The 14,273-nt window shown below is 30.9% G+C and overlaps 1 protein-coding gene across 3 annotated transcripts in view; it reads left to right on the plus strand.

The window, feature by feature from the left end:
- Nucleotides 1-14,273, plus strand: part of for (cGMP-dependent protein kinase for) — a 245,806-nt gene that overhangs the window by 113,531 nt on the left and 118,002 nt on the right. For 2 of the 3 annotated variants that reach the window (XM_088268829.1, XM_088268837.1), the window contains exon 3: nt 8,789-8,955. In XM_088268829.1, coding sequence (XP_088124955.1) covers nt 8,789-8,955 — 167 coding nt within the window. Of the gene's footprint in view, nt 1-763; nt 1,274-8,788; nt 8,956-14,273 lie in introns of all 3 variants that reach the window. The other variant, XM_088268823.1, reaches the window with a different exon arrangement.

Consider the following 14,273-nt stretch of genomic DNA (forward strand, 5'->3'; position numbering starts at 1 on the left):
TACAGTAAATCAGACACAAAACTCCTACTTAAAGTACCTACCGTGAATATTGTGTATTTTCCAATTTATCGAATGAGATAATTCGGTTACTTTTGCAAAAGATTGCTTGCATGTGTGTGCGAAGTGCCTATTCATACATGGCTTAGCCAATTACCATTATTACATAGTTACAATCTCCACAACGCCATATGTGTATAACTTGAATTGATGACGGCTAAACCACGAACCTATTATTACTGTAAAGTCTTCTGGGAGGTAATTGATACAGATGTCAAGAACCGCTCTAGCACGAAAAAAAACTTTTGTTTCGTACGATCAATTTTGGCTGAGACCACCTCTGTACATTTTATATCTTAAAGACTGTATGCGGTGGCGATCAGACTCCGCAAGTCATCTTGGTCATTAGTGATACAACCACGTGTTGTTTCTGCAGATGGACATGGGATGAAAATGCGGGATGATGGTGACTTGTTATTCTAACAATTGGTTACATTTTATTAGTTCAATCAGCTGCTTCGTCACTTTAAATAGACGTCAATAAAATTCATACATAGATGGCTAGCGTAAGGCCGTCGATTGATCAACAATGATTTCCAATGACGCATTTTATTATCTTTAAATTACCAATTGAATGTAAATAGTTTGCCAGGAAGATCAGATCAGTATTCTCGATAGGTGTCTGATATCGTATCTCTATTAGTATTAGGTTTTTATTTATGATCGACGAACCTATAGTCTAATTCGTTATATTATTTCTAAACAGTTTTAAAGCATTTATATTTATCCAATGACTGATTCAGTGGATTGAATAAAATAAGAGTGTCTAGTCAGTGTTTACAATGGAAAAAATTGAAATAAAGACCGAAGGACCACCATTCAAGCTCGATTCCAACTTCAAGCTCGAGCAAAAACTGCTGGATCTAAAAAAGCAACTAATGGAGAAGATTGAAGAAGTGAAGAAGAGAGACCAGATAATAACAGCTTTGGAGAGGGATATCGACAACAGAGACACAACCATCAGATTCTTGAAGAATGAACTCGACAAGTATAAGTTGGTTGTGCAGCCTTTGACACAGAGGCTGGTCGTGAGGCGAGGAAGCGACAACTTCAATGAAGATCCTCTCATGATGGTCGCACCAGGGCTGGAGAGAACCAGAGTCCTGACAGTTGCGGAACCGAAACTGAAAAGGACTGCCATATCAGCGGAACCTTTGTCAGTTTATTCGCAGACAGGACACGACTTGGAAATAATCAAAATCAAAAAGGCTAAGACGTGAGTATATTTTTCACTATAAAGTGGTATTACAATGACGCAAAAGTTGATTATGATTGGTCATTTATATATCGTAGTCATACAAGAGAATGTGACCAAGTGCATTTTTTACAAAAACGTAATGATTGACTATTTGATATCTTACTAGCTTAATATTGCCCTGAAAAAAAATCCCAAAGAATTTAAAACTTAGAAGTATTAAATGTCGACTTGTTAAAAATAACTGAATTGATATTTATTTTCTTGCCAAGCAAAAGTGACTTAAATGGCCCTCCTAAACATTTTACGTTTTGTTAGTTGGTCACTTTCTCCTGTACGACTAGGATATGAGTTTTATGTTGTATTCATTGAATAATCTAATTGACAGTAGCTGTCAAGAAGTACGCTGTTCGCCATGAATGACGTTAAGTATTGCGTGTGCTGCTCTTGCCGTCCAAAAGCTGTATTCTTTTATAGCATGTTTTTACCTATGACAGAGAAAAAACATCTGTCTTCGGTATAAATCAAAACACGGTCGTATTCATGCGCCTAAAACGTAACGTTCAAAGCAATCTGTGTATTTTTATAGAGATTTAATTATGAAGAAAAAATACATAGTTTTTTTTTATAGGGATAAGGCGATGGATCATCAGAACTTGACATATCACTCACTCCTTTCAACAACGACATATACAAAAAAAACTTGATTTTTCAGGAGATCGTTTTTAAAGTTTTAAAATATAATTCAATGCATTAAAAATAAATATCAAGCCACCGATTGAACGTTTTACTGCGCAACAGATCTTTTTAGGTAAAACCTGAAGGTTTTTTCTCCATTTGAAAAATATTTAGTTTTATTTAAAAAAAAAACGATACCTTTTCTTCAAAATGAAATAACAACACTTTCTGTCCTGTAGCGGGTAAATATAATATTAAGTTAAAAATATGCCGCTTTTGCTGGGATACAGTACATTTTCTGGTCATTCCGAAAACGTGCACAACTGAAAATTGACGATTTTTGACATATGACGTTGTTGAAAGGTTTGAGCGATTTGTACTTTAAATTGTGAAATTGTGTACTTTTCACAAATAATTCTGTCCTAATTTATTCTTATAATTTATACAGAATGAAACAAAAGTACATTTTGTATTATTTTCTTCTTTTATAAGGATTTGTTCTTATTTTTCATTAGAATAATTCATTCTTCTTTCGATTCATCGGGTTTGATTCGTAAGATGTAGACTGCAGATCGTTGAGTGTAAGATTCACCCGGCAGGTTCACAATCTCTGGAAATGCGCTGTCTGCAAGAAGGCACAAAGAAAGCGTCTGAAGTCATCCATCAACACGTAACGCGTACACCTTCTCACATATTGTACATCCCACGTGAATTAATAATAATTGAAGATCGCGCTTTGTGCTTTTTGCGAGGGACGCGTGGCTTGGGGTTCCCATTTGCCATATAATGTATTTCGGTCAGGCTGAAAATAGATTGCAGACACGGCTGTCAATCTTTCTTCTCTCACAACGGAATTATTACATTGGGACTTTCATGTGACCATTCATTCATGGGTCACAGGGTTGGTTTATTTATTTATTATGTTATTTTAATTTTATTACTTTTTTACATCTCTACATAGATGAAGAAGAATTCTGGGCATTTGCGGGGCTTACGACCGTCATAGGCCGGCTTAAGTGATCACTTTACACACGTGTAACATTCACCAATTCTACCCATGATTGACAACCACACTATTAAAATTCTTGGAAGTTCTATACAAACAATCCAATTTTTAAACATTGTAGAAAAATCACTAGAACTTTCACTAGTGAAATCTATTGGTGAGAGGAAGAAGTTTTTTTATTGAGCAGAAACTCTTATATTTGCATGTGATTTCCGAACCCTGGATTATAATCACATAAATGAGAAAATATCCTTTTTATGTTATTATTTTAGCTTATAATTTGACCAGATAATTTATGAACAACATTTTGAGTATGTCAAAATACTTCATCACAAATCTGGATTATCTCAAATTAAAGGAGTTATTTGTCATATTACTGTTTTGACATCTCAACATAATTTAATTGATTTTATTTTAAATATCATTATCAACCTTTTTGTATCCGAGGTTGAGTTGATATTGGTATCGTAATCTGGGTTTTTAAAAGAGACTGGGTGATAAACCCTGTGCTCTCGAGGCCTGGGCAAGTGCCCTGATGGATGGCTCATTCTGTTTTTTTTTCTGTAGGGGTGTATTCTTTTCCTTAGCTGGGAGGTGACTCGATATTAGGCGCCAAACATTGCCTTTCGTCCTCTTTTAGACGTCTCGTGTTGACCATATACTCCAGCTACGGAGCGAATATAGAAATAAAGTAGAAGAAGAAGATTATTATTAACCTTCCATGAAGAAGCGTTTCTTTAAATAAATACTAATATATTTTTTAATATATTATTTTAAATACCTATTGAGTAAAATCAACCCGATTCGGAATTGATTCTCTTCAGTAAAGTCCCTGATAAATATCGGAGATCTATTTTTTTATTAATTTTTCTAGTAGTAATTTTGCTTTTAATTATGTTTTACTTAATTCATTTTCTCTTGGTATTTTTAACTCTTACTGATTTTTTTTAAAGAAAACACTTATTTTTTTACAACTGAGTTTATTTTATGACGACTAGTTTCAGAAGCTAAGGTTCCATCTTCAGGTTTAAATGTAAGCTTACATTTAGCCCTGAAGATGAAAGATGAGACTAGTCGTCATAAAATAAACTGAAGTGGTAAAAAAAATGTTTTCATTGAAATTTTTATCATGTCTTCATCCACAAAGTAAATGACGAAATAAATAAACAAAATATTCTTACTTTAAATGCGGTTTATATATTTTGAATGCCTGTTATAAAAAAAATAAAAACGCATTTGTTTGCTAGATCATTTTCACTATCCCCTTTTCTTAAATTCAATCACATAGAAGCTCCCTTGGGGTAGTTATTTTACGGAAATTGCGCTATATAAATTATCCAAATTGATTATTTTTACTATTATTATAACTGTTAGTACTATCACCCCATTATGTAGTACCAGTTTGGCTTCCATGGACATATTGTAATTGCAATTACTGCAAAGCACCATTTATTCTATTCTCTGTATTCACTTACTCGTATAACATTTTTTACTAAAATATTCGATTGAAAAATATTTTGTCATTGGTTATTTCAAAATTATTACTAACCACAGCAATCGTTTTTAATTATCGATTATTATCCAATTTTCTTTCCTTTGCCGTTCAATGAAACTTGGTACCCATAGATTATTCACAAATTAATATGTGGGTGAGTATTTCAATATGTATTTTACGTTCATTGCGAGTTTCGCAACGTTACAACAAAAAAATGTATTTTGTTGGTTTATTACTGCGTAATAAAAATTCACGATATTTTATTAAGTTCCTTACACATTTATTGGGACACCACAGACAGTATTTTGAATTGAATATATACACACACACACATATATATATATATATATATATATATATATATATATATATATATATATATATATATATATATATATATATATATATATATATATATATATATATATATATATATAATACTAATTTTTGCCCACGCATCCTATGAAACACGTGTAAAGAAATTCTAATTTAGTAGCCAGTAAATTATGTTCACAAATAGGTTGGTAATTGCATGGTGATTACCATTTTTTACGTAGGTAACTGTAGACTTACTGTACGATGGAGTAACCCAATTTTTAAAATCAATATTTTTATGATTTATCTAATAAATTATCATTATTAGTATTATGTAAACAGAAATTACAGCTTGTATATTATATTATATTGACGAGAGTAAGAAAGTAAATGTTGTTAAACTTTAAATTAATTAATTATAATGTTAAATCTAGTTGAAGCATATTTATTGTAGGTGGATATTCTGTTGCGAGAAAAATCGTTGTTCAAATTCTTAATTGTGAACGTAAAAAATATTTAAATAAATATTTTGAAAATTGGAGATAAAATAAGTATTTAAGATTTTTGATGATATGTAAATCATCTTTTAAGTCAAAAGTGTATAAAGTGATCACTTAAACCAGCCTTTGACGGTTGTCAGCCCCGTAAATGCCCAGACTTCCATATTCTTCTTCATCTTTGATGAGATGTCTATCTTTTAAGTCAGTTATAATCTCCCATTATGTATGTATGTGTAGTACACATTTAAATATATATACACATTGTGTATGTAAGTAAGTATATTAAAAGTAGATTTTCTAATACCAATCATATGTAAAATTTACTAAATATTTGCTTAATCTTTTAAAAACCATATACTTATTATGTTTATTTCGTTTTTGCTTCTCAATACAAAAACACCCTTTTTTGTATTGAAAAGAAATCAAATCTATAACGTTAAGTGTAACCTGAATTTTCAGAAAACGAAAATCCGGGCCATCAATTATCCCGCCTGTAATTAGATTTACAAATCAGCCATACTTCCAAACGTATCGAAAATCGTACCACATGTGGAAGGTTCTAAGACCATTGCATGTATACAGGTTTCAAGAATTAATGCAATATGGACGTTCAATAATTGGCAGAATGGTGTACGTTACACAAGTGTATAAAGTGATCGCTTAAGCCAGCCAAATGCCAGGTCGTCAGCCCTGAGATGCTCAGACTTCCAAAAGAAAAGATAGATGTTTCATATCAAGTTGAGACATCTGTAAAATAGATTCACGAGGTTTTATTAAATAGCAACATTTAAGCGAAAAATACGTATTTTATTCTAGTTTTGTTTGAAAATGTTGGCAATGTTTTCGTATTTTTTATTTCGTTACTAGTCTAGATTACTAAACGCCTTAATACGTCTGTTGAGACCTTTCTTGCCAGTGGAACTTACAAAGCCCCTTCGAAAGCACACAATTTCAGTGTGATGGTTGATTCTTTCATCATCGTTGAAATGACGTTATGATAAAAGGATCGGTTAGAGACACGTTTTTTTTGGCACCGTATTTCATAATCATTGTTATTATCGTCATTATCTATCTGTATTGTTTTTGGTTGTTGTCAATAAGCCAAACACTAAGTAAGAAAACTTCAATACTTAAACAGAAAAATGTACACTTTCCGTCTTAAGTATCAAAATCCTTTAGAATCTAATAATACAAATGAATTATATCTATTTTCATTGCTAAATGTGATTTCCGAAATCGGAGAATGACATATAATAATAAAAATAATAAAACCCTTATCCGCACCCCATTGCTGCACAATAGGGCACTGCTTCATATAAACGCAGTGTTATCTTGATCGTTTACACATGAAGGAAAGGTGATCAGCCCTCATTTAAAAAATAAGTGATTATTTCCTGGCCACACTGCCGCCCTATAGTCGAATTGTAGTCGTGATGGTTCGTTGTGTGATACCTTTCTTATTTTTTTAATCCCTTCATACTATGTCGAACAAAAAATAACTAATTTTCCAATTAAGGGTTCGGTGAACGCGCACATAAAACCGGTGGGGTTCGGTACCTCCAACACGGCTAAGAACCACTGCTTTAGATAATAATAATTTTTCAAAAATATATCTGAATTCAATAACCGCTTCTTAAAATTAAGTTGCTACATAATTCGGTTTTTAGATTTGATGATTTAAAGCTAATCATGCCGATCGGTGAACAAATTTGGTTGTGCGTTATCTCGGGTTGTGGTCCCGTGGTTAGTGTCGACTCTGACTCTTGAGTCAGAGTTTCTGGGTTCAAACCCTCTCTACCACAATGTGATATTTATTTGTTTTAACGAGCCGCTTAGGCTCTTACTAAAGAATTGTTTTAATAAATAATAAACACACATATTTACAACAATTTTAGTCTGTCCAAATACTTATTCACAAATCTGGACTATCTCTAATTATAGGAGTTATTTTTCATATTATTTTTCGACTTCCATATTCTTCTTCATCTATGTTGAGATGTCAAAAAATATTACACAAATATTTCTCTATTTTTGAAAAAAAAATACCACTGATATATTTGACAATTTGACGTCAAAAACTTAAGTAGGGCAAAATATAAATCGAAAAAATTAACGAATAAGAACGAACTTAACGATTTTTGTAAAAAATATATAAAAAATAAATAATAATAACATATATTTTTTAATATATTATTTTCAAAAATCGTCAAGTTCGTTCTTATTCGTTATAAATTCGTTATAAATTATAAAAAAATGTCGAATCTTTATTTGTTTTTGTGGATTTGTTCAAGCTCCTATTTTTTTACGTATATTTTTTCTGACGCAAAGGTAATATAATTATATGAAGGTATGTTCTTATGTAAAGTATGTTCTTATGTAAAGTATGTTCTTATGTAAAGTATGTTCTTATGCCTAACATTTGGTTCATATGGTGATAAAGCTGTAGTGATGTGTCGACACTGGGTCAAAAGCTCGAAGCTCTTTGGTCCAGCATGGTTTGTAAATTTCCCGCCGCTTGCGACAATGCCCCGCTTGCGGAAGCCGACGTCGCGCGGCTCCTGAGTCTCTGCCAATTTACTGCCGCATGAAAAAAGTAATACGGAAGTGAGATGTGTCACTTTTATAAATGTAATCTTTATTTTATTTTGGCGTTTTAGCTTAGACTAAATATTCTGGAAGAGTAATGGGCGACAGTTTTTAAGCAAATTTCAATTATAACGGACTTTTAAATGCGCTTAAATCATATGTTTATTTGCGTACCGAGGTTCATTAAAGAGTTTGTTTTTCCTCAAATTTGAAGTGCTTATAGAAATCTTAATTTCTCAAGATAATCAAACTAAATTAAATTAAAATTAAATTAAATTATCCTTACATCTTTGCGGTGTTGTTGTTAGTATGGAAAAGGTCCCGGAATCGATTCCTGTCCGGGTAGACATTAAAATAATTCAAATAATACAGCATCCATCCAGTGGAGTGCGAATAAGGTTAAAAAGGAGAAATCTGAGGTTAACTTTCTTTTCAAGCAACTTCGGTTTTTATTTTCAAAATAAAGTAAAATCGAATATTATATTGATATCTTAACTGATACGATCATGTTAATGTGACAGTAATTTGGTAGTCTGGAGATTTACAGAGCATACGAACTGACATTGGCTGGTTAAAGTGATCACTTTATAGACTGTACAACATTATTCATTTTTGAGCAATTGTGAAAATTTCTCAAAAATTGTTATTAATTGTGTTTCATATTTTTGTTGAGAAAATTTCAGTGCTGCCTTCTATCTGTTAAAATAAATATCTTGATAACAAACCACCTAAAAATGTGTGAAATCCTTATTTGGAACACAAAGATTTAAATACCCTCATAAATATTGAAAATAAAAAAATCATAAACTGTACGAAAATACGTTAAAAAATTTGATGGATTGTTTAGCTTACCACAATGATTTTTTCTGGAATAGACTAAGTTAAATTTCATGATTTTTATCGGAATTTAAACGAGTATTTGCTATTTGATTTCTAATTTTGCCATCTCTTTTCAGATCGCGGGATCTAATAAAGGCCGCTATTTTGGACAATGACTTCATGAAGAATTTGGAGTTGACGCAAATCAGGGAGATAGTGGACTGCATGTACCCAGTGGAATATGCTGCTGAGAGTCTCATCATCAAGGAAGGAGATGTCGGCAGTATTGTTTACGTCATGGAAGGTGAGTCCTATTTTCCCTTTATTTATACATAATTGAATCAACGTCCTATAATTTAAAGGTATCTAAAATAATACTAATATTTAGAACGACGTCGAATGAATGCAATTAACTTATTTGTCATTTTGTGATGTTGTGCGACATCTATTGGAGAATAGCGTAAGCTAAATAGCGGGGATACAAACCATACTTAACAGGTTACCAATAGAGTTTCGGTTTGAAACTTTGGTGGACGCTATGTACTGGTTTGAAACATTGATAGAATCGGCGCTTATATTTAAAAATGAATAATAAGATAAGTTATTTCAAATAACTGATGAAAATAAATGTATTTTATTTATTGTTTCGGCATTAACTTTGTGGTAAGACATGTTACAATTATTAAAGAAAACACTTGTTTTTTACCACTTGAGTTTTATTATAGACTACATGTTTCAGAAGTTAAACTTCCATCATTCAGGTCTGTAGTTATTATACAGACCTGAATGATGGAAGTTTAACTTCTGAAACATGTAGTCTTTAATAAAACTCAAGTGGTAAAAAACAAGTGTTTTCTTTAATGATTGTAAAATAAATGTAAATAAACGGTAATAAAAAATTATATTCAAATTATTTTTCGGCAATTACTTTATGGTATCATTCATCCATTTCACAACTTCTAATTGGAAAAAATAATGTAAATGTAATGTTTTTATTTTATTATAAAGGAATAAAAAAAAAACGTTACGTGTATACACATAAATAGTTAAATAGTGATACGTTCTATAGAACGTATCACTATTTATAGCTCTTTTGGTATTCAAAAGGCTTATGACCTGTCATAGGCTGAATATGATCACTTAACACACGTTTAAAATTCACTATTCACCTTCACGTTTATATACAAAAAATATGAACTACGAGTTCGTTAAAATGTTTAAAAATGCAATTAAAAAAGGTAAGTAAATTAAATGATACTTATAATTCATAACGGTTTAAAAATAATATAAAATAAGTCGTGATATGCGTTCGTATTTATGGTGATCAGGGGCGTGCGTTCCATGTAGGCAGAAAAGCAGTGCCTATCCTAACTAACCGGTGTGACATATAAAAACGCAACCTACCCTACCTTATTAAGTACCCTAGCTTACCTTACTACCTATCTCTTCTGCGTACCCTAGTAAGTAGTACCAGCTTACCTTACTACCTACCTGTACTGTCTACCCTAATTAATTTTCTGTGCACGCCACTGATGGTGATGAATGATAAGTGAACGAACGGTTTATGTCCAAATATAGAATTAAAGTGATTCTGGCGTCTAGTTAAAAGAAAACATTGTCTCCTAGTCGATTTCTTTAGAAACCTTTGCAATTCAAGTCATGCTCGCTGTGTCCCGCGATTATTGTGATTTGCTGCGTGTTGTGTTCAATGGAACACCAAATTATCACATACGATCGTGTATTGCTAAATCACTCGATTATAACAAACTATTACAGTAAAACCTCGATATGACGGTCTGATTGGGGGAGGGGGTGTCCGTTAAGACCCAGTATTTGTTTAGTTGAAACATAATTTTCACATAAACATAATTGAAACATAAGTAATAGATTTCTTTCTTTAAACACCGTTTTCACATTGAAAAAATAAGTTTTTCTTCGAAATAATTATATGCTTTTGAAAATAAAACAGTTATTTAAAGGTAAGGAGTTTAAAAATAATTATAATTTTTTTCTGTATAAGTATATATATTTTTTCTGTATACTTATTCTGAAAAATAAAAATAATCCCCAATAAACATTCTTTAAAAAAATCAGGCGTGAACAGACATGCGATCACTCTGGTGGTCTCCGGTGGAATGAATTCTGTGTTTGCGAATTTTTCCTTCAAGCCGAAAGTCCGTTATATAAAAACAGGTTTAAAATAAATCGAAAAACATTATTTTGGAAAATAGGAGCACTGTATTTAGACATAAATAAACAATACAAAATATACATAAAAGTCTTCGGACATTCGTTATGAAATGACGCTTCGTCGGTAATCCTGCTTTGAAAAAGTAATCAAGCAATTTGCACTTTTAAAGTTGTGAAACATAATTTGTGATTATCATGGCCGCTAAAAATTGTTTATATGAGGCGACTTTTTGAATTTAAGCATGTATAATATAAACTTTTCTTCTTCTTTTTTTTGAGCCCTCTGACCTCTATGTACTTCTGGATATAGACCTCTTCCCCTTCTTTCCATTTCCTCCGGTTGGTTATAATATAAACAGGAAGTTTTTAATTTTTCACAATTGACATTTTTTTTCTATTATGTATGTAGTTCATTAAATAGAGATCCGTTATATCGAGGATTTACTGTACTAACTTATCGATTGTGACAACTTCAATGAATCAGTAATAACAATGAATTATTGCCCATATTATAACAACTTCCTTCCAGGCGAAGTCATCAAAGAATATTTATTGTTTTTATAAGATTTAATAAAAAATATAAAACGATTGATATTTATATACTCGTATACTTTTTATAGGCAGCAGCGTTTATTAATGAAGTACCTAGATAAGTTTTTTGTATTTTTATGTGTCCGTTTGTTTTCTGTTTTCACAAGTTTCAAATTCATTTTTGAATGGGTTTCTGCTTTAACACATATTGCTCACTCCTTTCAAGAACGTCATAAATAAGAAATCGACAATTTTCAGTTGTGCGTGTTTTCGGAATGTCCAGAAAATGTACTATATCCCAGCAAAAGAGGCATATTTTTAACTTAATATTTACCCGCTACAGGTCAGAAAGTATTGTTTTTGCATTATGAAGAAAAGGTATTGTTTAATATTTTTTTTAAATGTACTAAATATTTTTCAAATGGAGAAAAAACATTCAGGTTTATTCTAAAGAGATCTGTTACACAGTAAAAAGTTCAATAAGTGGCTTGATATTTATTTTTAATACATTGTATTATATTTTTAAACTCTAAAAACGTTCTCCTGAAAAATCAAGTTTTTTTTATTTATGACGTTCCTGAAAGGAGTGAGCGATTTGAAGCGCCCTTAATGTAGAATTTCGCGAAAATGGCCCTAAATAAAGTGTTATAATTATTACTATCATATGCAGCATAATCGAAAAATTCATAATTTAATTAATTGATTTGGCAGTCACTTTATGGTAAAATTTACGGTGTTTGAAAATGATGCGGAATGCATCGAAACACGTGTCAATAGATTTTAAAGAAAAGTGGTATTTATTAAGTAAAACGTAAATTAAAAAAAAATAAATGCATGAGAAATTAAGGGTGATGGCGTAAGATAAGTGAACTATATCGCTAATAAATATTTTTTGTAAAAAATATAAAACTTTAAAAACTCACTATATCTTTTCTCCCTTTTTTTACAATTATCCGCACCTTAAAATGCAAATGGCATGTCATAGGTTTAAAAGAAGTGTTATCTTGATCGTTTAATATATGAAGGAAAGGTAATCGAGCTCATCGCTTTAGGTGCTGGTGCAGGGTATTATGAAATAAATATTGATGTGGAATTTTTTATTTTTTTTCCTCCCTGGGAATTGAATCCGGGACCTTTAACACGTAGCAAAACGCGTCGACCATTATACTACGGAGGCTAACTATAAGGTCCAAAAGGAAAACAAAACTGGAAAAGCAATTTGTCACATAATCCGCACATATACTTAATTTCATATTACATTAATCAAATGACATTATGCAGTTTTTTTTTATCTCCCCTTTTTATAATTTTATGTGGCTACTGAATATAGCTTTATCATGAAAGTTATATATTTTTCATGGTAGACAATTTAATTAAATATTTTAGATTAGTTTATCAAACTCTAGGGGCCATCGGATTTGGGAGCTCTAGAGGTCCTTTATCCTTGTTGTAAATCCAGCCCTAGTTCTTAGTGACATGAATTTATGACAAAAGTTAGATGCTTCCTTTTGATTTGGATCCGTTGTAGTATTTCCATTTCAAATGTAGTATACGCGTATATACTTACAAAACGTTTACGCTTACTACAACTTTTCTTTTTTAATTACTAGATATATTGATTGATTCTTAACGGGTGAAAAAGAAAGTCAAGTACATGATGTATATTATAAAATGCCAAGTCATTTGATTAAAAAATATTAATGAAAAAATGTATTTGGTACCTTATAATAACAATTTTGCACTAACAATACGCCAAATATATATTTTTTTTATCAACATTTACACCTGTTTAATTATTGGAGTAGGTATATAGGAAAATATTATTATTAACTTAGTCATTATTTATTGCATAATTACATAATTGATTTTAAAAAATAAAATAAACTTATACTTTTCATTTCTTTTTAATGTTTACTAATTTTATACTTTATACATATTTGTATTTGTTAAATGAATGATTTAATATGTTTTTGTTTTGTATTTTTTTTTAACAATCACTTTCTACGAATTCATGATTATTAATATAATCATTTTGAATTAAATGAGTTTTTTCAGTATTTTTTATATGAATATTGAATTGTTGTTAGTATTAAACTATGCTTATTAACTCTCGTTTGTGTTTCATATATTCCTGCAGGGGAGAGTGGGGTAAAAGAAACACGGGTCAAAAGTAACAACTTACCTCTTTTTTTCTCGCCAAAAATGTTTTTAGATTGAAAGATATATTTACCGTCTATTCTTTGTAAGATACTACCAGGAACTGACGTGAAACGCGCTTATAAAAAATTGCATGATTGAAAAGGTTCGATATCTTGGTCAAAAGCGATACGAGACATGTCTTCGAAAATCTTCAATGGCTTTCAAATGCCAGCAAGAAAAAAATATACTTATAATTACATATCAGTATATCAGCTACCTGCCAGGGCTATGTTTTTTTGTCCAAATAAGTATGAAAGCGAAAACCGTAAAGCCAAAAATGATACTTCTGACCTGGACATCGATTAGTTAAAAATTAACTACATAACGTAGATAACACATGTAGATAAATATAACTTTACTTATATTCAGGAGAAACCAAGTATTCATTTCTTTTTTATATTAAATTTCTAACAAAACTGATCAACATCCTGTTTCGATAAATCAATATCTTAAGAAATAAATGTCCAAAAGTAAAGTAAAACTTTTTCAATTTAAATTTGACTTGTTACCACTATTTCGTAAAATCCATTGTGACACGTGATTAGAAGCATTCTGCGCCATTTTACAACTCGGATCGGTTTTATTGAAATTAATAATATAAATATTAAATAACGGTTTTCGAAAATGGAAAAATTGGAATTTACCATGTAAAATTTTAATTCTAAATGGATTGATATTATTACAAAGTTACACTTATCCACA

The sequence above is a fragment of the Brachycentrus maculatus genome, unplaced genomic scaffold (assembly GCF_059751285.1).
Source record: "Brachycentrus maculatus isolate JH-2025_06_01 unplaced genomic scaffold, ASM5975128v1 h1tg000024l, whole genome shotgun sequence".
Taxonomy (NCBI): Eukaryota; Metazoa; Arthropoda; class Insecta; order Trichoptera; family Brachycentridae; genus Brachycentrus; species Brachycentrus maculatus.